Below are 26,749 nucleotides of genomic sequence, written 5' to 3' on the forward strand. Positions count from 1 at the left end.
ATTGGCCTCATTTGGGTGGATTTTCACCAGGATGACAAAAGGCACATCCCTGACACAAAGGCTATTCCCTGCCAAAATTCAAATCTTTGCTCTATCATGGCCATGCTTTAAAGCTTTCCAAAGAGAAGGTCTCCAGAATTTTGACACTGGAAAATCTGGTAATTTTCTCTAGTGTTGTCCTTAACTGCTGAACTGTTTTGGCTGAAATTTTCCAGAATAGATACAGCCTGAGGCAGACACCCACATAGAAAATTTTATTCCAAATGGTTAACATCTGTTAGTTTTAAAAGCACATGAAAACGGGGCCTTACAACTGGAAGTATCAGGTAGCCTCAAAACTAAACTATGCTACTGCCCGACCTATAATAGAGAGATGAGAATTCTCTGTGGAGAAGGATCTGCTTCCATGTGTCCTCTTAAGATTGTTCTGTTGCATGGTCACTTCCAACCATCTCATCATTGCTCTGACCTAACCCAGGGATGCAAGAGGGTCCTTCAGGATCACTCCTCTTTAAGACATTACTACTTGTATTTCAAGTCTTAAAGTGCACTCTGGATAACAGGAATTTATGAAGTGTCTGTGGCTGACTCTAAAACTAAGTGATTAAACTTAACTTGGAGCATCACAAACGGCTACGCTTGTGGCAGTGTTGTAGGGTTGATAAAAATGCAGGGGGGGAAGTCAAGTTACCACATACTCTTCCTTTTGAGGGGGAAGGGTGCTTTTCTAAGAAACTCTAGGGATTAAGTGTCAGACCAACATGGGCCATAATCATGTTTAGCCTAAATCATGCATTTTTCCGTGAATTTTTTCCTAGGTGCAAGTGCAAGACACTTGGTGTTAAATTTGTAATACATATGAAGTATCACTACACCCACACTAATACTGATCTGACTGTACGTATACAGGTGCTAAATTTAAATCACTGTTTTGGATCACTTTTAGTTTAGGTTAAACACAATGGTAGATAAAAGGAAATGCAAAATTCTAGTACTTAACAGTGGATATAATTGTCTAACAAAATAGCTTTTGATTATTTCTCTATAACCATAGGATATTTAGGTACATTTCATAATAACTGGAAATGTTGTTTTTTGGTACGTTGAATGCAGTTTTCCCTGATGGTTTAAGGCATTCAGTTCCTGATGTTGGTAGGTTTTGAGGGTTTTAGTCTGAGTGAACATATTTAAGTGCAAAAAATAATCCATTCCACAGAGATTCCTAAGCAAAAGGCATATAAACCTGTTCCTTGTTTCATTTCTGTGTTACTCAGAGTACTCAAGTTTTAAAGAGAACTGAAAACAAATATAAAATTTAGCCTCTGTCCAACAGTGTGAACTTAAATCCAAGAAATGATTAAAAAAGCAAACCAACAAGATTCATACCGCTAAATGAATTGTCACCTTTGCCACTCTTCTTACCTCTGCTTCCCTTCTTGTGTTTGACCCCCCCATTTGTCAATTTAAATTTAGATTATAAAGTCTTCAGGGAAGGAATCATGACCTGTTTTGTAAGGTATCTAAGGTGTTTTTGAAAAATTAGGTTTGAGTACAATTTATTTATTTATTTTATTTTTTTTAAAGAAAACTAAACTAGTGGTCAGAACTTATTCTTTAGGTCAGTCTGGACAGTGGGTAACATTGCTTCCTCCTGGCTCACTTCTAGGCAAATTCAAATAATTCTGTTGCATCTACCCTGTCCCATCCATTTAAAACTCAGTTGAGAACAATTGTAAAGGAAGTCCATGATTGTGCTAGCTCTCCTCCACAGTCTAAACCTGTAACGCCGTTTTTCTAGAATAAAGCCTTTCTGTGACCTCCGTTTAACAACTTTTCCAAGTACTGACTTAAGTAAAGAAATTGTTTCCATCTTTTTCAAATTACAGGAAACTTTTTTACTCTTATCAATAGTGGTGCATGATGTTTATGATGTGTTTTTTGAAAGTCTAGGATGAGTCACCCTGAAGTCACTGAAAGGCCACTACTCACCACATTTACCCTTCTGAATAAACTTCATTTACATTTTCTAATGCAAAGTGTCTCTTCACCACACAGCAAGAGTTTAAAAAGCCTTCCAAGGTGACTGTGAAAGTCAGGGTGAGGCAGATTACTGCTATGTAGACAGTTCTAAATCAGTAAAAACATTTTAGAAGGTAAAAGAGCCTTTCCTTTTGGCTGCCATTGATTCAATCATTTCTCATCTAGTGATCTGAGGAACTGTAGTGTTCTGATCATCTCAGAGGTAGCTATGTAAATCATTTTTATCTTAAACTTTTTTTTCATATTTCAGATCTAGCTTTCTTAAACTCTTCAAGGGGGCCTTTGTATATTCCTGTGTGTGTAATGCACATGCCACACCCTGGTGTCCCTGACATTCCAGAGCCTTCTGAAAACCAATACGTTGGGACTGCTCAGGTGTCCTGTTATGGCACCAAACACCTGGACCTTAGATTTAAAAGGTCTGTGTGGCCTCGTCTCTCTCATTTGCTTCATTTCCATGGCTAGCTTTCCATGGGTTAAGGGATATTTCCACATTTAGAGTAACTTTCAGGATTCACTTTTTCTAAAACTTTAATACAAGGTAACAAAAAAAAAAAGTGTTTGGCAGTTCACACTGCCGAACACAGTTTTTGTTTGTACCAGGTCTGTTCTTTTTGGTCATATGGCCAATAATGGCTACAGAGATGGAAATATGGGTGTATGTAAGTGGCCTACATCATGGTCCTCCATCCTTCTGTTCCTGGCTCTGCATTCCTGTTCTGCTTGGAGGAAGCCCATTTTCTGGATGGTTGCTTAGGTCAGTCTCTCCACACCTTGAACCCTCACTAATAGGTAGTAGGGGCTATGTGCCTTCCTCACCGTAAAGGCCTTATAAACATGGTATTGGGATTCCACATAAGATTGGTCACTTGCCTTTGGGGAAAGGTCAGGGAAAGCCAGGCAAATCCGTGATGAAGTCTGTGACATTTCAGCTATGAAACCCAATCTAAGTCTTGGGTGAGCACAGAGGCTTCATCACTAGTGCTGAGAAGTAAGCCTTTCAGTGCCAGAACTTTCTGTGCTGATGCAAAATCCAGCTCTTAAGGAGCCCATCTGTGTGGGTCTCAATATACAAAGAAACCTGTTTTAGGTTAAACTGTGTTCATTTCAAATGGGGGGGTTGGATGAGAGCTGGGAAAAGAATTCCAAAAATGAGGACCAAGAGAACATTGTGCCAGCAGCCTCCTTTTAAATCCATGGGACTCCAGTTCTCGTGCCTCCACTATCTATAGGGTGGCAGTGGTGCAGATACTCTCTCAGGTAGAAGTGTAGGTTGAACTGCTGGCTATTTACAGTCTCCTAAGCACTGACTCGGTTATCTGCTCCAAGTGAATCTGGCCAACGTGCATCAGATGTCCTCTGGACCCAGAGACTCATCCACACAGGGATTTCCAAGGTGGGTTCAGCTCCCCCAGTGGAGGAAAAGAATACCTAGCTTAGACACCCCCAATGGGATTCTGTTTATCAGAAGGAATTGTGGTGGCTGAGGCTTCCTGGTTCTCTTGTAACATTGGCTTCTGACATTCAGTGCCACAAGAGAATGCTTGTTGCAACACCAAGGGGCATTGCTTTTCTAGAATTCTCCCAAGTCAGCAGCACCAGGAAGTGTGGGGGTTGCATCCTGGAAGTGTGAACATGCAGAGGCAACACTCCTGGGGGGGTTCATTCATTGGTGTTCAGCTATCCTTGTGATACATGGATTTAATTTGATATTTGAGCATACGTTCTGAGATTCTTAAACAAAAAACACCCCACCAAAATCCTAAAAATGTTTAGACTCAATATTTTCTTAAACCCTTTCATTGTCCTGATAACATACACATTGCTTGCCAAAATTGTTTGCTGTAGATTGCCTCGTCTCTTGTAGATTTTAGTCTTCAGTCGTCTTATAAATGTATAGTGTTTAAAATAACACTCATTACTTGCCTAGAGACCAGATACTCTGCTTTGTGTCATGACCTCTACTAACACCACAGATTTTCTGTAATAGTGCTCCCAAAGAAAAACCCACATCCTACGTATAACCTTAGATTTTTGAGACCTATATGAAAAGAGAGATTACTAATTGCTTCTGTTATTTCCTTTAATGGTGTGATCTCTACCTTACAAAGACTAAGATTCCATTTAGAATTCACAAGTTCAATTCTGAAACAGCCCTGTAGTGAAGAAAAGATAATGTCTGTCAGATATAACCGGCAACTCTTTAAAAACAAAACAAAAAAAACTTTGATTAAAAAAGACACTTAGCATTTAGTACTGTGGCTTTATTTCAGCACAGAACCATGGGAAACTGAACTGAGAGTTCTGAGCTATTGGTATATTTAGCCCCAGGCAAGATGGTGGATGCAGCACACTTCCTTTCAGTTGCTTCATACGTGGTGATGACTTCTGAAGGAAGCTTCATCAGAAGTTCTGTTTTCACAATCTTTGTGGCCAAGGTACAGGAATTTCAGGGTGGGGACTTTAAAAAGGAGGGCAACAAAGAGCCCAGAGCACTACTACTGCTAGAAGGTATGAAGTTGGCTCTGTGGTAGTTTCAGGTATATTTAAAAGTTAAGGGTTGGTTTTTTTGTTTTTTTTTAATGGAATTAAATTGGAAAATAAGTAGTATGACTGTTAAGTACAGTACTCTTGTGTTTTGCCATCAAGCTCTACTTTGGGGCACAGTTTAAACTATTTTTCAGTATGCTGCTGTCTGTACTGACAAACTGAAGATGCATTTTAGTATGTTGGGGAAACTTAAAGCTTCTGGTAGCTGGGTAGCAGACAGTTTGAGAAAGTAGGATAAGTGCACTAGCTTGGATATTTCTGCTCAGCTAAGCAGTGAGATAGCTAACGAAAAGTTGAGAGCAAAGATTGGGATTCTTAAAGGAGCCTAAGGAAGTAAGATGCCCAGCTCCCATTGAAATTCAATTAATTTCCTTATTTTCCTTTTGGAAAATGGCATTTACTAGGTTTCAGAGTTAACACCATTGATGATGATGGTGGCAATTAACAGCTTTTAGCTCTCAGAGACATTAGTTTACCCTTTTTCACATTGAGTTATTCTTTGCAGCCATAAGGGCTATTAAAATGTAACTTTAAAAATAATTTAAATTCTTGATCAAAATATTACAACAGAAGCCCACAGCCAGAGAGTCACTGAATATATAGGGAGCTTGCTGGTGGTTAGGGTACCAGCTCTTCCCCCCCCCCCCCATTTTTAAAAAAACTATATTTATAGAAGACCTATATCTACTGTCTAGGCTTTTGGGCATACTTCATTGTTAAATGCAAAGTGATGCACATTAGAAAACATAATTCTAACTACACATACAGAATGATGGGTCTACATTAGCTGTCACTACTCAGGAAAGAGATCTTGGAGTCATTGGGGATAGTTTTCTGAGTACATGTGCTCAATGTGCAGCAGTAGTCAAAGTTAACAACATTAGGAAAGAGCTATAAGACAGAAAACGTCATAATGCCACTATAAATACATGGTACGCCACAGCTTGAATATTATGTGCAGTTCTGGTTCCCCATCTCAAAGTATTAAAATTGGAAAAAGTAGAGAAGGGTAACAAAAATGATCAGGGCTATAGAAGAGCTTCCATATGAGGAGGGATTAAAAGGATAGACTGTTCAGTTGGGAAAAGACGTCTGAGAGGGGATATGGTAACGGTCTATAAAATCGTGAATGGTCTGAAGGTGAATAAGGAAGTGTTGTTTTCCCCCTCACATAACACACACATTAGGGGTCAGCCAATGAAATTAATAGGCAGCAGGTTTAACACACAAAGTACTTCACATAACACACAGTCAACCTGTGGAACTCATTGCCAATGGGTGTTGGGAAGGCCAAAAGCATAACTAGATTCAAAAGAGAATCGGGTAAGTTCATGGAGGATAGATCATCAATGGCTGTTAGCTAAGATGGTCAGGGATGCAACCCTGTGCTCTTTGTCCCTGAACTTCTGACTGCTAGAAGCTGGGACTGGGCAACAGGATGAATCACTTGATTGCCCTATTCTGTTCATTCCCTTTGAAGCATCTGGCATTGGCCACTGTCAGAGAGGATAGTGGGCTAGATGGGCCTTTGGTCTGACCCACTATGACTGTTCTTAGGCTCTTACCATTTAAGAAAGCATAAATTAACTGTTTTGGCTGTAGAAGACTTGCCAAATGAAACATACTAACAAGTTTCAGAGTAACAGCCGTGTTAGTCTGTATTCGCAAAAAGAAAAGGAGTACTTGTGGCACCTTAGAGACTAACCAATTTATTTGAGCATAAGCTTTCGCTCAAATAAATTGGTTAGTCTCTAAGGTGCCACAAGTACTCCTATACTAACAAGTGTAACTTCAGCAAAAGAACATTTATTGTGTTCTGTTTTTTTCACATCCCAAACCAACAAAAGTGTTCCTTATTTCTTTGGTCTTGCTAGGTCCTCCTCTGAAATCAGAAGGTCAGACACTATTCGTATCGCAACTTCAGTTGGGAGGCAGCAGTTTAAACTGTCATTTGAAAATCTTACTTGGGAACTGTTTGATGTTTTCAAATGTGTTCAGTCTTTAACCATTAGAATACTCAAGAACTGTATACGTATTCTAAACTAAAGGATGAGAACAAAGTATTACTGGGCTCTTGTCCTTCTCACTGTGAGCCAATAGCCTTCTGCTCTTCTTGTTTCTTTCAGTGTTCTAGTTCTCTTCAAACTTCAGTAGTTGAACTGCCATAAACCACAGCAGGTTCCCAGGCTCAGAGGGTTTGGTTGGGGGAAAGGGAACAGGCTGCATCCAGTAGAGACAAGAGTCTGACCCATTCCTTTCTCCCAGAGACTAGAAACCTTCCCTTGTCCTAGCACAATATACCCTATTGGCTTTTAGGCACTATACTAATCAGCTCTCTTAAGAGTTAAAAAAAACAGTTGATCATACCACAGGAGTGGTATGAAGATTGGCAGCAGCAGATAAGGAAGAACTTGGCTCACCAGAGAAGCAAAAGTGGTAGTAGGTAGTAAAAACTGTTAGGTGAGGTCCTCCTCACCCCCACCCCCAATAGTGAGAGCCAGAGGGTGCAGCAGCCATTTTTTCTGGGCAGTCCTCTTAATCCTGTAAATTGCTGTGGTAGTAACCTAGTTCTTGAGTCCTGAAGTAGATGGGTGCACCATCCTGAAGCTGTGGTGGCTGCCAGGACCCCATCTTCAGGTACTTGCCTCTTATGGGGTAGATTATGCTTGGTGGGGTGCCTGGACTAGTTGGTATGGGGTCAGTAAGGCTGCAGGGCTGGCATGCTTTTCTTCGTCCCTGCTTGTAGTAGATAGGGGTTTGCATTTGCTACTTTCTCTGAAGCAACCTCCTTCATCAGGAGCATGCAGCCTCATGACAGCAGTCTTTCTTCAGCCTAAAGATAACATCACATTATCTAATGCCCCCCATCCCCTCCACAAAAAACCCCAAAACCTGTCCCCTAGGCAAAGGCCAATTTGAGCCTAGTGCTTAATCCAGATCTGTCTCTAGTTACTAATTTGAGAAGGATAAACAGGTAAATGCACTAAGGCATCAAATCATTGTAATAGATTTAAGTTGTGCATTGTGGGGGAGAATAGCTTACATAACAAATTTAATGAAGTGTTACTGTCAGGAGTCCGTAACTTGGTTTCAATTCCATTCAGTACTTGTTAAAACTCCACTTTTCTTTTCAGTTCCTGTCCCATTTCCCTATCCTTTTCAACCTCCTCAGTTCCCTATCTGTCTATTTCAGTTCAGCATTAATTCAGGTCCCTATTACAGCTACCACTTCTCAAACCATACATTTTCAGCATAGTTCATGACTAGGAACTAAATGGAAAGATCAGTATTAAGATTGGAATTAATCCCCCAAAATAAGGTTTCTTTATAAAGCCAAGGCTGGTAAACAATTTTATTTTTCTCTAGAGCATTGCAGTAAAGAACCAAAGGTAAAGCCTTTGTACAACTTCCATCTATAGGTCAACGAATGTTTAGAGATTCAGGGTGTTTGACCACCTTTGGGGCATGGGGGTAGTATCTTCACCAATCTCATTTCCTCAGTGGTAGCTAGATCACGGTCACAGCTTAGATATTCATCTAGAATTATGATGTGTAAGCAGAAGCCTAAGCTGCCTGGACACAATGTCTGATGGGTTTTAACTTTGCTATGGTTAGTGTTTTCTCAAGATACAAATCTGTATGGTATAATTTCATAAGAGATGGGGGGGAGGGGGGAATGTCAAATGTGAAGACACTATGGTGGAGTGGTCACAAAACTATAGTTAAGGTTGTGCTTTATAATCTAATGTTGTGTTAAAGCCCCAACTGAAACGGCACAGTTGTGGAAACAATTGAACCATTTATGGATGATCATCCTTGGAAACTTGCTGATGCTAAAGGACAAGTTCGTGAAAAAATTAGGCCTTACTTCGGTTTCTGCAATGGCAGTAGGAACTTCCTAAACTAAAAGTTTTCCCCACATCAGGATAGCAGGTGAGCGTATATATCAAGGTATTGTATCATCAGAACAGAAGATAATTCAGATAATTTTGACTTTTCTGAGGAAATGGAAAGGAAGGGAAAAATCTTTGGTAGATATAGGCTGTTGTAAACTTTTAAGCAGTTTGACGTAGTCATGGACTATCTGTACTGGCTTGTCCTTGTTGAGGTCCAGAATGTATACAGAATTTAACATGGTACTGTAAAGTTGTAAGGACAGTTGCACAATCCTGGTCAGTTATGGGCATCTGTGTAAATGATTCATTTTCTCTCATGAAATCTAAGATTTAAATAGGACACATTTTATTAGGTTTAACAAATCAATGTGTGCTCAAATCATATCTTAAAATGCAAAAGCTCCATCTCATCCTAATCGCAGATATACTAAGAACCTTTGTCTTCTGTTCAGCTTTTCCTTTAGTTTTGCACTAGCTGTGCTGCCTTAAAATAGGAAGCCTGTTAACTGCAAGTCTGAAAAAGAACCTTAAATCGGGTCCCTCACAAATAGTTGCATTCCCCACCCCCTCCTGCTTATCAGAAGCTACCATATGGGAATTGCTAGAAAATAATTGAGATCAACATAAGTGAAAGAAAAAATTCTTAAAATATATCTGAATGGGGAAAAGCAATTTATCCATTTTATGAAGTTAAAAACTTAAATTTATTTTCTGCGTAAAATGCATTAGTGAGCTCTCATCAGTTTTGAGAAAATAATTTGAGTAAGAGGCTTTTATAATCACACCAAACTATAAATCGGATATTTACTTAAGTTTGTTTATGAAGTATAAAATTGTGTTTATGCCACTGATTCATTGGTTAGACTAGATTATTACTGTCTTTTTAAGGCAAGATAATTTTGGTAAGAATTTTAGTTTAGACTGATCATGACTGTAACTTCTTACGTAATGCCTAAAATGTTTTCCAACGAGTTGGTAGTACTTTGTATAACTTTAAATAGTTACGTTGGTGATGTAAACTGTCAGCCCTAATATTGGTAAATTTTGGTAAATTTTATTTTCAAAATGTTTAAATACATCGCTGTATTTTTTCCAGTGATGTTAGCCTAGTGGTACCTTACGTGACTAAGAACTCTAATGAAAATAACTCTCTCACTAGTTAGAGATAACATCAGCAGTCATGAAGGCCCTAGTACCTTGTCCTAACACCAGCTTTGTTTTTCCTTCCCTATGTCCTTGCAATTTATAAACTACTGAAGCTAGACTTAATCTGTTACTTAGTACAGCCACTAAGAGCAACAACATCAAACTTCTAGTGCTTTGTGTTGCAAGGGGAAGTTGCATCATTTTTCTCTGAGAAGTGACACTTGAAAATGGCACACAGGGAACCCCACAAGGTCAGCTACTTCCACATCATATGTATTTGGTGTATGAATATTTTTCTAGTTGCCAGTTCTACAGACACCATGAAATCTGAAAGATAAACTGGCATCTTTCCTTCCCTTGCATCACCAATAATGAAGGTTCTGCAGGCAAAATTATACCCTCAGTGAGAGCTGTGTACAGGTGTAACTGGCTGGAATTCTATAAATAATCCTGCCCACAAAGGAATGGAATCCGCTAATTCTGTCATAGCTGAGTTTGCTCTGCAATGTTCGCAGGAGTAAAAATCAACAAAAACTCACCTTAGTTACTGAAGTAAGCAAATTTGTTGAATAAGGTGCCATGTTCACACAGCTGTTTTTCGAAACAGAGCCCTCATTTAGTTTCCATATAATATTGTCATGGTTTAAATATACACTAGATTATCGTCATTTCTGTTGAGTACAGAAAAACAAATTTCTTCTATTACAAGGAATTACTCTAGAAATACACTGGGCTGATTCTAATGGATTCTATTCTTGATCTGTAGTGGGAGTGAGTGATGTTATTGGGCTGTTTCTTTCCCACCTTTCAACCTATTTATTTACTCCTTCCACTTTGATGCATCAGTCCTCCAACAAAGGAGGAAAGTAAAATTTTGAAACTTCTGCTTATTTATATTAGAAATAGCAGGAACACTTTAAAGCTGCCATAAAAGGGACAGCCAGTTTTATTTGTGGGTGTTGTTTTTTTTTGCCCTTTGGGTTGCTTCTAAAACTAGACTGGCCAAAGCATTAAACCTCAAACAGCCCTGCACTAATTCAGGAAAGACTAGAGGAGCTGCCTTCATCTCATTTTCTGGCTCCGTGGCTGCTCATTCTGTGGGTAGATACATACTGTATATGGATTAGTCATTAGTCTAGTAATATATTCTGTAGTAGATACTTTACAGGTATTATATAATTAAGTACAGAAATTGCATCTATCAGTATTGTAGACAGAAAGTGATGGAAGCTAAAATTCAGTGTATCGTGAGACTCCTTCCTTAACTCGTGCCACAAAGAGGTTTGGAAGAAAGTACATGGATGTGAGCTCAGGACCCTGACCTTCATCTTACTAGCTTGGTATTTGTGTATATTGTGGTTTTTAATATTAAATTGTATTTCATATTTAAAAAATATTTAATATTTAATAGAGTCTTGGGGTGCAGGCTCCGAGGGCACTTACCTCAAGTGGCTCCTGGAAGTAGCAGCATGTTCCTTCTCCAGCTCCTGTGTGGAGGCAAGGCCACGTGGCTCTGCATGCTGCCCCATCCACAGGCACCGTCCCTGCAGCTCCTATTGGCACATGGCCATGCCACGGCTTCTGGGAGCCACGTGGTGCAGCCCCCAATTCAGTGCCCTGGCCAGAGCAGGGCCGGACTGCGTGGTGCAGCTCACAGGCTGGCTTAAAATGGCTCCGGGCCGCGGGCCATACTTTGCCCACCCCTGATGTAAAGCCTAAAATTCTACCAAAAAACTTCACACTTAAAATGCTCATCTATGCTTAAAAAAAAAAAGAGAGAGATAAATCCAAGGCGCTGTTAACATTCTCATTGCGAGAACACAGATTCAAATATAAAATTAATAAGCAAGTGGCCACCACTATATTTGGAACCAACATCACATACTGATAGTTTCCACAAGTCAAGAAAGCTGCATTTTCAGCTAGGCTATACTCCTCCATCCAGGTTTGAAGTCAGTGGGACTTATGCTCCAGAGTCACTTAGGTCCTTTTGAAAATCACACTTTTTGGTGCCTAAATATTGGGTTATGAGCCTAGAATTAGGCTTCTATTTTTGAAGAATTTGGCCTGTGTGTAAAAATAATCAACTAAATAGCTAGGAGCAATTTTGCTTTGAAGTGATTTTATGCCACTAAAAAGTTTTTAATAGCTCTAATGCTATATGCTGTAAACATTTTGTGTACATGCTTAACTTTAAACACATGACTACTAAGGTAAGTAAGATTCCTTCTTTAAATTTTCAGAATCAGGGAAGTAATTTTCAATGTTTGTTTTTTCCCTATAGTAGGTTAGTAAAAATCAAATAAGATGCTACCAGTAGTATGTTAATAAAAAGCATTCATAGTTTAGTTCATTATAAAGGTATAATCTAAAGTTGCAATAGCAAATTTCAAATTATTTTGACAGTCTCAACCTAATTTAATTCAATAACTAAAAAAAAAAAAATATTTAAATTGCTCCACCCTATTTCTCTCCCACGAGGTTATAGGTTTGGCTCAGTTGGAAAGCAGTGGGGAAGGAACTCTTCTGGAGAGAAACTACGAGCTCTAGTGCTGCGAGCTCTCAGGCCTCCGAAACATCAACACTCCTTTGTTTTTAGGAGCTGTAGCGGTCTATGGAGTAAATGTGACAATTGACAGGTTCCTCCCACCCCAGGATGCAGGCACTATCAAAAGGGAGTTGGAGTGTAGAGACCTACCAACCCTCTCCCATACATACTTGGTTTTTTGACTTCTCCACTTCAAACACCTCCATACCCCTATATACCATAGGGGTTGAGGGCATCCCTGTCCCCTTCATACTCCCTGAAGCCCTCCTACACTTCAACAATGAAATTCCATAGTCAAAAACTTCATTTAAAAGTGATTAAGGTGTGACAAGTGTGATATCCTCTAGACACATCCAAAAAAGCAGGGATATGCCAGGTTACATTTCCTTGTCATTTGAAGGCAGAAGGAAGTTCCTTGTGATAATGCAGAACTTTCAATATCAGTGGAAAACTGTTGTATTGGCATTAAGGTACAGCTAACAAGTGTCCCAAACTTGATATTCTTTACTTTTTAAGAAGTTGCATTGAAGAGAGAGATCACACTTACATGAACCTTTTGTTCATGGACTTATTTTGGTTATATGCTGGCTTCCACACACTAAGCTTTAACTCTTCAAACTTCTCCACAGAGCTCTGCCTGTGTGCCGCAACCCTATACTGAGGGGACTAATTCAGTGTATGCTAATTAAGCCTTCAGACCCTTATTATTCTCTGCAGAGAATAGGTTATGGTGCGCTCTGTGTGTGGGGGGGGGGAGTTGCTGATCACGAGAAACTCTGACAACTAACTCATTTCACAAAGGCCATTGTACCGTCTTCAGATGGTGACATTATTCAGTTACTGCTACTCTAGGTGAGATTTAAATCCATGATCTAGAAGTGAAAAGCTCTGTCTTAAACCCCTGATTGTCAGTCTCCTGAAATCAGACTGTATTATAAGCATGAAGATTTTGAACAAGCTTTCTTTCTTTTTTTCTTTATAAAAAACAGAAAGAAGAAAGAAAAATTCAAGGGCAGCTTAATAACTCTGACTCTAACCAGTATATTAGAGAACTGAAAGATCAGATAGCAGAGCTGAATGATGAGGTAAGTGATGAAAAAAAGGCTGTCATCTTGCTCATTTATATCTTGTATCTTGTAACAGCATAGCAGTTCGTGCTGATTATGAGGACCTATTGCAGTTTAAAGATTTAACTTTTTCCATAGTAATATTTTTTTCACCTAACACTGTAAAAATTACATTCCAGTTTATTTAGTGAATATTGGTTAAAAATAAGGTATCAACATTTTGTCAATCTTTTTATTAATGTTAAAATGACCCAAAAACGTTACCTGCGTTTTTCCTAATTCTCATGAGCTTTTAGGAAAGGTGTATAATAAGCAATAGTTAATCATGTGTTGAAAATGTTACACTGCATTAGAAGCTCTTGTTAGCATTACAATAACTTCAATTCTTTATTTGCATGCTTTTTAAGGTGAAATAAATTAAACTAAACTGTACTTTGTGGTATTTACCGTTGAGAGGAAAGGTCTTTAAGTGGAAGTATTACTGAGATTGCTAAAAAAAAAGGATGCTTGCTTAATGTCAGTTAACAGATTTCTTTGTTTTAAAAATTGCCACAACTTTGAACCGATGAAATTCCTGACAGACTTCCTTAATATAAAGATTTTAGTAATTTTCTGTTAACTATAAAGATTCTGGAGGATTTTAAACACAAAAGGCTTGTATAACTAGGACTCTTACTGGTATAGTTCATTTGTGTCATCTCATAACATTATGGAGATATGCCTGTGGCTCTTTTGCACCATGAGTGTTTAGATAGATAGTCATCTTTGCTTCTTTTTTTTTTAAATACTGCTAATATACACTTTCCAAATAAACAAGTTTAATACAGTCAGCTGAAATCTTAAAGTTGTAGAGCAATGCAACCTGTTCTAGTGTTCTTTCTATTAAATAATCACACCACTTACTTACCATGATGCAGTTAGTGTTTTTGTAACGTGTACAAACTACTCTAGTAAACACAACCTTAAAAGGCTCAACCTTTTTAGGACCCATCCCTTGAGGATTATAATATAGTGGAGAATCTTGCACTGCTGTCTGTACTGTAGATAAAGGACTTCAGTCTCTAGGGCCATCAATCCAGCACCTTTAGCATGCACTAAACTCACTTAAAAATAAAGTTAAAATCAATACCCTGCATTAAAGAATGTTATGTTTAAATAGATACAGTCAACCTGCTTATGCCCTCAACCTTCTTTAAGGGAAGGTGAATTACTTCCAGAATCCTTGGAACAGGTATATTTTGCAAAAATGTTAGGAGTATCTAAGGAACGGCTGACTAGTTAAACTTGTAACTAAGACTGAACAAGTTCTGGGAAAATGGGAATGGGTGAAAAGAAGTCAATGAATTTCAGCACAGCTGTTTTTGGAAGAACGACGTTTGAAGTTAACTTTTCTTTGTCCAATATCTTGCAAAAGCTGAATGGCTAAGCAAAATTTTTGACAAAGCTATTCCTGAGTGTAGCAAACTACATTAGATGAAACTTAATGCACACTAAGGAACTTTTAGTGCTCACCCACAGCTTCCATGTGAGCCAGTTATTGTGCAACATGCTAGTGCACACTTGCAGTCCTCTGGTGCAGACTAATACATCATGTACACAGGTTCTAAGTCTCTACTAGTGGGTGACTGGAAATGAATTTATTTGTTCATTTATTTGTTCATTAGTATCAACTCTTAAAATACATTTTTTGGATAAATCTAATTTTTTTCCTTGCATGTATGTTTTTGCAGAAAAAATCTTAATGCAAGAGTGTCTTGACAAAATGATGAAGCAAAAATGATGGTTCAGATCCTCAGTGTTTAATCTTTCCTCTTTAAGATTAATATATTTTAGCAGGTACCTGTAAAACTATAGACCAATCCTTTATAAAATTTTGTACTGAAAAGAAAGGCCCTCTTTCTATATGGCCCAACAATGGCTACAAACTTTCTCCTTTAGCTAACTGATCTTTGGGTCTACTTCTCTAAAAGTTTATAGAAACGTTAAGAATAAACCTGCAAATTCATCTTCCTGAAGATAGGGCATTGTTGTACGTGATATGCTGACCACAGCCATTCAGCTGACTGATGTAAAACACATTCATTGGGATTAAGCAGACTTCACAGAAACTTTGTGAAGTTACTCCTTTTTAATGCATTATAGCTACATGACTTTAAATTAAGCGTACAAACTTAGAGCTGACTGGAAAACAGAAGTCCCTTCCCATGAAAAAGTTAATTTTTTTTCAAATGTTTTGTCCTGATGGAACACAATTTTTTTTTGCAAAACTGAAAATTTCTCTCAGAAAATTTTGGTTTTGCAAAAAGGGTTTTTTTTTTTTTCCATTGGAAAATCATTTTGGTAACATTTTTAGACAGCTCTATATGAATGTAAATGCTGTTTTATTTATCGTACAGAAAAACTGAGATTAAGGGCCAGATCCTCAGCTGGTGTAAAGTGATAGAATCACTGAAGTCAATGAATCTCTACCAGTTTATATCAACTGAAGCTCTGGCTCAATTCAGTTAGACTCGACTCTGGGTGGAATATGGGCATGGACACAAGTATTTGTTACTATGTGTGTGGGGGGGGAAAGCTAAGCTAATACAGGTATTTATCTGGTAAATCTAGGTTTGCATCAGAAAATCTAGGTAAACTTCATTTTAAGCAGAAATAATTATACTGAATTGCTGTGTTTCAGACCATCAGATTATAGAACAAATCTTATTTTAAACTAAATCTTGTGTATCTAAATACTATTTCTGGAAAAAGTTCTGAGAGATTTATCTTTGCCCCAGGATAGCCCATTTGTACTAAAAATTGAACATCTCAGGTGAGAATTAACTTTAGAGGCCTACACCTGCCCCCACTGGACTGCTTATGTGATTATATAGGTGCTTAAGTACCTTACTGAATCTGGGTGTTGGGACCTACCAAGTTGTCATTTTACCATCATATTTTACTCAGTAGAATCCTTTTGTCAGGGGACTGACTTGTGTTACCACATTGGCACCAGCGCTTCAGCTACTTCTGCAGCCTAACTTCTCCCTCCTGTGTAAGCCCTGGAACTGAATCACAGTTCCAGTTTTAGTTCTGTGCCACAGGAAACCCCTTCTCTCAGCAACTCCGCTTTATGGAGGGATGGACATGGAAAAAGGGCCTGTGGCATATGACTGACACTGGCTAAAGGGGATCCACCCTAACCCTTTGAATATCCCAAGCTATTGAACTCTCGTACCCCATCCTCTTCGTCATTCGCCTTCAGCCGCATGGCATTCAACACTGGTAATAGCTGGCCCACTGGGGGTTGCCTTCTAGGGTGTGCTAGTCCACCCATAGACTTGTGTTCCTAGATGAGATGTTTGGGAAGTTACATTAGTCACTAAACTGTTCCTTATAATTACTGTGGGGATTATACTTGGAGAGAGCCCACTGCCACAGTTCTAGTGACCAGCCAGCTGCCTCTTCCCCCAGCACTGCAGAGGATCCTGGGATTTGCCTTGGTCCTCCTTTGGGTCCCCTTCTAATAAAATAAGGCGACCAATATAGCTTTTTAAAAAAAAAACAAAAAAAACAAAAAACCTCTAAGAGGAACTCTGCTTCCTCTCAGAGTGATTCAGGATAAATGCATCAGTATCTCTGGTGTCAAACATTCTGGATTCTGAAAGGCTGTGAGGTTTTGCTAGGATAAGAGGGGAAAACCCAGGGAGGTGCTTCCCCTGCTAAGGTATCCCAAGGGAAACCTGTTCAGCATGACATAGCTTGTGTCTCAGGTGCTTTGTTTCTTGGAGGAGGTAGTGTATAGAAAGATCCATTCCTAAGGTTTATGCTTCCCTTTATCTTCTCCTGAAGAAAAAGCAGTAAAAGTTTGGTGCTGTCCCTAAGAGGACAGCACCAAATACCATCCTTTTTTAAAAAGATTCTTCCCTCTTCCCCCCACCCCTGCTCCCCAATAGAGGGTACTATTTTCTCAGGCACCCTGTGGATAAAATATAGCATCACAGTATTTTGAGGAGGAGTTATGTCCTCTATTTCCATCTTCAAACCCTCTTTTTGTCCTGGCTTAAGGCCATTCATTAGCACATCTGCACAGCTACTATAGGTTTAAGAGCCTCACTGAGGCCAGGTCTATACTACCACTTACATCAATAAGTGGTGTGAATAAGCTATCCCTCTGAATGATGTAAGTTACACTGACCTGAGTGTTAGTGTGGATAGCACTATGTCGGGGAGAGCTTCTCCCACCGACATAGCTACTGCTTCTTGCGGAAATGGATTTATTTACACTGATGGGAGAGAACTCTTCATAGAGCATCTTCACCAGATGTGCCACAGCAGTGCAACTGCACCGCTGTAGTTCTTCTAGTGTAGATTAGCTCTTAGATAAAGCTTCTGTTGGGCCCAGCCATGATCAGAATTGGTATGGATGCCTCTCAGGGTTTGGGGAGCCCTCATGCTGTCATACTCTTGCCAAGAGAGATGGTTCAACAGAAGGCACAAAGAACATCAGTTGCCTGAATTGAGCCATTGGGAATGCCTTCAGATGCCTTTCTCCTCTCTTAACCTCATCTGCCTTCCTAATGGTGAGACAACAGGAATGCGAAGGCTTATGTAGACAGGCAGATGGGACCTGATGCTCTTCTGTATAGGAGGCATCCTCCAGAATCCTCCTTTGGGCAGAGAAGAAACAACTCTGCATTACAGCAGTCTGTCAGGGCAAGCTCAACACACAAGCCCATTGACTCAACCCTTACAACCTTTCCTCAAGGAAATGGGAATTGAACAGTAGGGTTCTCCACCAAGTGTTATCAGATGGGATGCTTGCTAAATTCTTATTTGCCTTCTGCAAAAACAAAAGCCTTGGATCTTGTCTGTTCCAGGCACTGGAAGAAATGGGTGTGGAGGACCGATGCCTTCTCATTCAACTATTCCGAATGTCAGGATTCCAACGTAAACTGAAGACAGGAATCACCCTTGTTGATCTGTCCTCTGCATATGACACTGTCTGGAGACAGGTCCGCCTCCTCAAGGTCTCCCGCGTCATTCACTGCCAGCAAACGATCTGTCTGTTGGCAGCAATGACTGGGAACTGCCGCTTTAAGGTACACCTTAAGAGTTCTTGGTCTACTGATCTGGCCATTAACTCAGGCATCCCTCAGAGCTCTGTCCTGGGCCCAGTAATTTTTAATCTATACACCGCGGATATACTAGCGATGGAGTCAAGAAATTCATGTATGCGGATGATATTGCCCTAGCTGTTTAGCATACAAGCCTCCATACAATCAGCTGCACCCTAACCTGAGATCTTCGCACAACGGCTGATTATTTCCAATGCTGGAAACTTAGGCTTAATCCAACACACACACCCCGGTAACTACTTTCCATCTGAACAATAAAATGGCTAATACCAAACTTGATGTGCAGTTCTGCTGTGAGAGCATCCGCCACAAAGCTAATCCAAAGTATCTTGGTGTTACACTGGACCGGAGTTTGACCTTTCGACAACACCTCGAACTCCTGCGATAAGGTCAGGTCTCGTGTCGCGCTTATCAGAAAATTGGCTGGAACATCATGGGGCTCCAGTCCACAGACCTTACGAACTGCAACAATTGCCTTGGTATATTCTGCAGCTGAATATTGTGCACCAGTGTGATCTTATAGCAGTCACACTGAACTCCTTGACACTCAACTCAGTCATGCTATGCACATAGTGTCAGGGATGCTCAAATCTACTCCAGTTGACTGGTTCCCAGTCCTATTGCACATCCAGCCTCCACAGATTAGAAGAGCTGCTCAGACAACTCACTTTCTTAATCATGTCAATGCAAATACGATGATCCCACTGCACCATGACCTGCAGAATCCACCAAAAACGAGATTAAAATCCCGCAACTGTCTATGGAACTGTATCAAGATCCTTACACCTAACTTTGATGCTGAGGCTCAGTGGAGAGTCTCATGGAGCATTTCGACCACTCAAACAGCTAGTCGTTGATCCTGTTAAAGCAAAACCTGGTGGTTTCTCATGTTGGAAAGACTGGTGCCTATTGAATCGCATCAGGACATCTCTTGGGAGAAGAGGGTTTGTCCACATTAAGTGGAAAATGAGGCAAACACCTCTGTGACTGTGGTCACCAAGCACAAACAATAGAGCACATCATATCTGAATGTTCCTTTTGTTCTTTCACCAGGGGCCTGAAGGACATTTACCAGCTCACTGCTGCGGAAATGTGCTGGCCATCAAACTTAGATATAAATTTGTAATTGTTGCTACCTACCGAAGCCATGCGAAAGAAGAAGATCTGATGTATTCCTTGCCTCCTCTTCTGCCTCTTGGTGATTCCAGCAAGATGATTAGACTGGGCAGGGTTGGGGTGAACCTGATAGCCTCCTAAGGACTCTCTGGCCCTGGTTCCCTTGACTCCAAGAGATGTCTCCCCTTCTTGGGAGCTACTTTTCTCAGAAGGAATCCTAATGCAAGGCTCAATGAAATGCCAAGATCCAGCTAACGGCTTGGAGCTTGAGTGTAGAATTCTAAAAGTTTGGATATTTTGATGCCATGGTGGATTTCTTTCTTTCGCCAGAAATGACTCCACCTCAAGTTCATTATTGGATCTGTAAGGTGGTGGGAACCTAGTATAATGTGAGCACCAAATCCTACCTCAAAATTTTTCTGGATTTATCAAAGGACTGAGCATCTACCTCTTGATTCAAAGTTGTTTCCCTGGGAGCTCTTACATGGTGTGTCCCCAGCATCTTTTGCTTGCATCACCAGATTCCTGAAGACAATTACCAAACTTTATCATCTTGTTAAGATACCTGTTGGCAACTGTAAGCTTAACTTTTAGTCTTGAATCACCGTCAGGACCAAACCTTTGAATGAATGGCTACCATCTTTATTCTTTTTCCTCAGTCTTGCCTTTTTGGCTGCTGTGACTGCCAGATGAGCTATTGAACTTAATGCCTCATCCATTAAAAAGCCCTTCCTACAGTTTCCCTGCCCCCCAAGAGAGATTCAGAATTGTTTACAAGGGTTTTGCCCTGCCATCTTAACCAGAACATATTCCTTCTTTGTTGTCTTAGACCACCTCATCCTCAAGAGATCACAGGTGGCACTGTCTAGATATCTGCATAGCCTTCAAATCCAGCTTGATTAGGTCACATCCTTTAGGAAATCATATTCTTTCTTGCTTATGGTGGTAAAAACAAGGGCTTCAAAGCATCCATGGAAATCCTCTTCAGAAGGTTCAAGACTGCTGCTGTAGATGCTTACCAGAGGTTGGAAAACCTCCAAGTCTGAGCTCACAAAACAAAATCTGTCTACATCTCGGGCAGAAGTATAGCCTCCGACAAGGAGATGTGCAAAAGATCCAGCTGACAAGCGCTACATCCCTTTTCCCAAATCCTGTGACATCTTCAAATACTGTGTTTGTTTGCCCAGTTCTATAGTCTGCCATTCTCCCCTTACTTGCCTCCTTATTTTCCTCTACTGTTCCCTCCACCCTCTTCTTTAGGAGGACTGTTCGCTTCTTCCAAACACACTCTAGGCCAGAGTATTTTACAGCATGTGAGAATGGATCATTTGAAATTAATGGATCATTTTGAAAGACTGACTTCAGATAAATCTTCTCGTGGCCGAGGAATCCTTTGGGTTTAATCCTATCTGTGTGTGGTTCTTTTAACTGTTAATTTTCTAGAGCACAAAACATCAGTGTCTTGACTGAGGCAGTGGTGCATTTCCAAGGCTTACATAGTGATGCTGCGTTTCAGCTGCTTTGTAACGTATGTGGACATAGTAATCAAAAGTTCACAAGCGATCTCTGGTCTAGACTGAAAAGATTTATTTGCAGTAAATTCACATTGCCTGTCCTCCCCTGTTGCTGGGTAAAACACCCCCACAGTCAGGAAATTGCTAGTATACATAGGAAATGCGCACACACACATCGCTTTTAAATGTGGGAGGTAAATAAACTGAAAAAGTTTACTCCTTTCTCTATTCTTTCAAATACAGTAAAAGTTATAGATATAAAAAAATCACTTCTTATAAGCCGCAGATCTCCCTGTGTTTCCTCATATAGCCAGTCAATAGTCTTCACCTTGTACGACTCGGTATTATGGACCGCTCTTCTATGCCCAGCTCTCTCCCAAAAAAGACAAAACAAAAAAACAAACCCACACTGTTCTCTCTCAGCACCAACTCAGCAGTTGAAAATATGCAATTCTGTTAATTATAATGTTGAATATATGTTCAAAACACCCTTAAATTCTTCACAGCAACTAAATTTTTGCTACTAAAACTGAGTTCACTTGTCTAGAAATCATTCACCAATCTCTGTTAAAGTTTTCTCCATTAATAATTTTACTTGATATTTCCAGTAAAAGCATATTGCCAAGCATTAACTCTGTTGTGCATCAGACAGCTATCCCTTTAAACTCCAGCAACATGGACAGCGATATTCTGTACTTCAGCTATCTTCTAGATAACCAACACAGCTACAGTAATGGACTCTGGATAGTAGAAAGAAAGTCAAAAGCAAAAACTCCAGGGCTTCCACTTTTAAAATATTTTAAGATAGCTTGAAACACTGATACTGTGAAAGTCATCTAAATTTACAATATCAGATGGCAGTGTGATACTACTTTCCTTACTGATTAAGTCACTTCATTGGACACCAATTTTATAAATTTTCTCCGTAAAGATTTGAAGGTTGAGATAGTGTAAAAATCTGGTGGCATTTTGGAAATTGTTACTAATTCAGACAGGAAGGCTGAACCGAGCTTCTGGCAAAGCCGTTAGTATCCTCTTGATTTACCTATGAGACATCTCTGTTCACCAATGTAATCCCATTGCAATTCTCCTCCTTTTGATCCAAGCCATTCCTCTCTGTAAAAAGCTTCCATTTTTTTCCTGCCCTAAAGAGGAAATCCTGGTATCAGCAACTGTTGCCTCCTTTGGTGTCTAGTACTTAAGCAGTTCATTTGTTAAGAAATTATGCACAAAAAGAGTGGACTATAATAGGTTTATCTGAGCAACTTAATAAAGTTGGGGGCTTAAGGAAAACCAGCAGAGTAAATATCTGGAGCTGGATGCTGTCATCCAGTCCAGCATAAAATTACATAGAGACTACACTGTGTACATGTTGACCAGTGTTTAATGGTTCTTGCTGCCTCTCGTGTTCACTCTTAATTCACACTGAATGGAATTAAATGATTTATAAACTACCTTAGTCCTGGGAGTGTTTTATGCACTACCTCTGTATACTTAGTCACTTTGTGTGTATTACACAGCAGCTGTGTCTGCTTCCTGTTGGATGTTGCAAGGCTTAAATGTGTTACCTAGATTACAGGAGTGGTACGAAAGATTAGCATTGACATGCTTGCCCGCAAACTACACTGACAGACCACAAGATACCTTTGGAGACAGAAGCAAGGTTTAAGAATAGTGGTTTCTCGTTTTACAGGTTTTGTGATTTAGGACTGAACTGCTTAAAACTTTGTGAAATTGTTGTTAGCTAAAAATATTACACAAGGAATTTATACTAATGCAATGGTGTAAATGCTTTCTTTTGCTGTTTTTAATTAATGGAGTCTTACACAGTAGAAAATGCCAGCTTCTGTGTATACTAATGCAGTATCTTAAATGGAGCCATTAGTTTTATTCTTATGGCTAGTTTCACACTGAGGCAGATTATGCCGGGCATTTATGCAAGTTTACGTGGAGGAGCCAGGCAGACTTGCTGTCCCTACTCCTTTATGGGTGTATAACGTTCCAGAGAAAGCGTGACCATGCCCCGCACTGGCCCTGGCCCACAAAGTTGGCTGGCTGCATGGGGGTAGCAAGCTGTACTATTAAAAAAGGATGTAGCAGCAGGCATGATGTGTCTGCATGCCTAGGAGCTCTGCACCTCCCCCCATTCATTGCCTACAGTGTACGAATGAGTGCTAGGTGTTTTAAAATGTTATGTGAAATTGCATGTATTTAGAAGCTTACGCAGTAATAATAATGGGGACACTGTGGTCTTGCTGTCAGGCACCATTCTGAAGCTCTTGTCAGTTAGTCAAGTAATTTTTTTCACCTATATGCTATACAAATTTTAATTTAGACATAGTGAGATAAGCTAAAAAAACCCCTAATCCAGCCCTGAAACTTAAGTTCATGACTCCAGGTTTTCACTGAAGACAGCAATTTTACATCCACTGTGGTTGATTGTGAACATTAAAGAGGTGTTTCTAACATTAAAGACTTAATTTCTTACAAAACAAAACAACTTTCTTAGGCTGGTTTAGGTTTCCAGTACTTGTTCTTAACCGGAGAGCAGTTTAACACCACTTACTGAAATTAGTTTGGTGGTTTTTACTTATAATAAAGGAATTTTTTGCATCTTTTCTAAAAATATATATTTTTAGAAAAGCTTTACATCCCCCATTCATTTCAATGCAGTTGTATTTTTGGAAGCAGGAAGTCACTTGACATCCTTGAACCTCATAGGTAGCAAAAGAATGGTGTGTGTGTGTGTAAGCAACTTCTGGATCTTTATTCCTAGGCTAAGAAGGGCTTCCAGGTTCAAGACTTCGCAGGTCCTGCTAAGTGTATTTTGTAGGCGCACAGTGGAGCTACTGTAGATAAATCCATGTTCTTAAATTTGAATGCAGCATTCTTGGAAATGTAGTTGTTACAGGGATTTTCTGTCTTGGGCATTCCTAGGAAAAACAAAACTAATGAGCAAATGAAGAATTCAACTAAACTTCTTAAAGCAAAGGTTAATAAACCTGAAATTAGGTACTGGAGAGGATAACTGAAGAAAGGTAAATGGTTTTGAAACACTGTTTCTTGAGATGACCTCTCTTCTGTTCCTCAAATTTCTTTTAGTTATGGAGAAGGCATTCTCTGCAAACAGCATGTGGCCCCAAGAATGGAGGGTGGGTTACCACCTCACTTTGTCTAGCCATTACCCCAACATTAGTACAACCTGTCAGGCCCAAAGTGAATGGCTTTTAATGCTGCTCTGTCGGCACTAATTGGAAGACACACCACATACTTTTTTGGAGGGGTTATTGGGACAGGAAGTAAGTTCTAGTTCTCCAGAGTCCTCAACATATTCTACATGGGTTCTCATAAAAATGGAAGTCATGCTGTCTATGCCCTTCTGTTCCAAATTGTTAAAAATATATACTTATTAGCAACACATTTTATGTACAGAACCATGGAAAAGGAGTAACATGAAGACAAGCCTATGTAGAGGAAATCAGCTCAGGCTATTAGTCTGTCCAGTAATAGAGCACATGTTCCATATTTTCATCTGTGCTAGTTCTTTCAGTGGAAATGAAAATGTAGGACAGGAAAATTATTTAAAAGTGAACATGAGATCAAGCACTCTTCTCATTTGCTAAAACAAAACATGCTATTTTAATTTTTTAAGTCTTTCTAACTGACTGATAGACCAGAGTGGAATTTTTTTTATTCTGAAAAAGCTTTCAGGAAAAAGATACAACAGTTAGAACATTGTTCCCCTAATCAGAGTTGAATAGACTGTTTTAGTGAGTTCTTAGTCAATAACTTGGTGAAATGATTTTAGAGGGAGACTCTCTAATTGTACCCTAAATCCTAGTGTAGATGAAGCAGGTGGAAAGATAGTTTTAAAAAATTTCTCATTTTCAATATCTGACACACATAAAATTTTTACGGGAGTGGTATTTAAGATTAGCATTGACATGTTTGCCCGCAAAGCGTTTGTGTTTGGAGAACTAGTGACCCCTCAATTTATTACTCTTTCTACTCCCACCGGTGTGCAGTTCATCCTAAAATTGATCTGATATTATATTCTAAGAACCTAATGCAGTCAGTAACATTCTGATATAGGTATTATCTCTTGGTCAGATCATGTACCTGTTGATCTAACACTTTTAAGATTGGCTTAATGAAAACAGATATTAAAGTTGGAGATTAAATGTCATGCTTTTAAAAGATTCTGCTTGTGTAAATAAAATTCAAGACCCTTTAAGTAATTACTTCGGGGATAAATAATGCATAAGATATGACAAAAGGAGTAATCTGGAATATGGGTAAAGCTGAGGATAAGGGGGCATCTTGTAACTTTAGTTGCAGGAATGGAAATCTGGAGAGCTAATCAAGGAAGCAATGAAGGAAAATTAAACTAAGAACATCAGTGTAAAGAATTAAAGAAACTACTATATATTAGTGCACTACACAGATCATGGTGAAACTTAATGGCCTCTGTTATTCAAGAGGTTGTACTAGATTTAATGGTTCCTTCTGGCCTTCAACTCTATGAATCTATAAAATTAATGCTAGAAGTAAACTGTACACACTAATATTTAAACAAATATTTTATAAAGCTTTGAATATTTTCTGCCTTGAAAGGTGGAATCTAGCAACTCCAGCCTATTAGAAATAAGGTTTCAGCTTGTGCCACACATAGAGTAGTATTTGCCTGGTCTTTCTAGGCTTGTAGATAGCTCAAGCAATGTAGGCAATTGCTATTGGGATGGTACTGGATTTGGTTTATCAATGGCATTTAGATACCTTGGAAACAAAAGCCCAAGACATTAGCCTGTATAGGGAGTATAATACATCTAAAAGGTTATCCCATAATACGTTCTCAGTCTACGTACTGCTGTAAATGAGTGTCAGCCTAGATGATTGGTCTCACTGACTGAATCTCCCTTCCCACTGAAGATGACATTTGGGTGTACTATTTGCCTCGTATATTATACAAGGTTGGTTGGTTTGGGCACCCTGGGAATTGTACAGTAGATGTATGCTATGTCAGCTTTGCATGTATGTCTCCTGGCAGTTCTAGTTTCCTCACAGCCATTGTCATAAGATTATCAGCCCCTCACCAGGCAGAGTGATACTGGTCCAGTTCTTGTTTTCAGTGGTTTTTTCAGTAATCTGTAAATTTGCACCCATTACTATAGTATCTAAATTTGGACTGTTACAATCTTTTTATTAACACTTAAGATTCTAATGAATGTTTCTAAACAAAACCAAATAAAATTTGTTTGCATTAAGTATTCACCTTCTAAATAGAATGTTAATTGTTTGAATTTTTGTTTACTATAGATGAATGCTTTCAAAATAAGTGGCTGCATTTAAATGTTTTTCTGCTTGATAACAAATGCTGTCATTAAAAGGAAATATGTTAGCCCTCAGATTTACAAAGAGTAAGCATTTCAACTTGTGGTTGAAGTTTATAGTGCAATAAATCATGTGCTTTTCTTGTATCATATCTTGCAAACACAGTTGGACAAGAGACCATCAGATTTGCCCTCCCACAAGCAGAGCTCTTGCAAGGCTGCTGGCCAGCTAAAAATGCTGTTGCTTTACTAGTACATGTCAAAGATAGAGCCTCTGTGCTGGCGGAGTCTGATTTAAGTGGTTGTGGTCAGTCTGAGGAACCTGTGATGTGATAAGATAGCATTCGTGAGGTCATGTGGTTTGCAAGCACCCAATCTAATGCTGCAGCTTTGTCTACCGTGTGTGTGTGTGTATAAAAATATAA

At 39.3% G+C, this 26,749-nt stretch overlaps 1 protein-coding gene across 14 annotated transcripts in view; it reads left to right on the plus strand.

Annotated features, from left to right (window-relative positions):
- EVI5 (ecotropic viral integration site 5) overlaps positions 1-26,749 on the plus strand; it is a 155,701-nt gene that overhangs the window by 106,988 nt on the left and 21,964 nt on the right. For 13 of the 14 annotated variants that reach the window (XM_073357054.1, XM_073357050.1, XM_073357053.1 and 10 more), the window contains one exon: positions 13,170-13,265. The exons of the other annotated variant lie outside the window; for it this stretch is intronic. In XM_073357054.1, the coding sequence (XP_073213155.1) occupies positions 13,170-13,265 (96 nt within the window). The remainder of the gene's footprint in view (positions 1-13,169; positions 13,266-26,749) is intronic. 14 annotated transcript variants of the gene reach the window in all.

The sequence above is a fragment of the Lepidochelys kempii genome, chromosome 8, assembly GCF_965140265.1.
Source record: "Lepidochelys kempii isolate rLepKem1 chromosome 8, rLepKem1.hap2, whole genome shotgun sequence".
Lineage (NCBI taxonomy): Eukaryota > Metazoa > Chordata > Testudines > Cheloniidae > Lepidochelys > Lepidochelys kempii.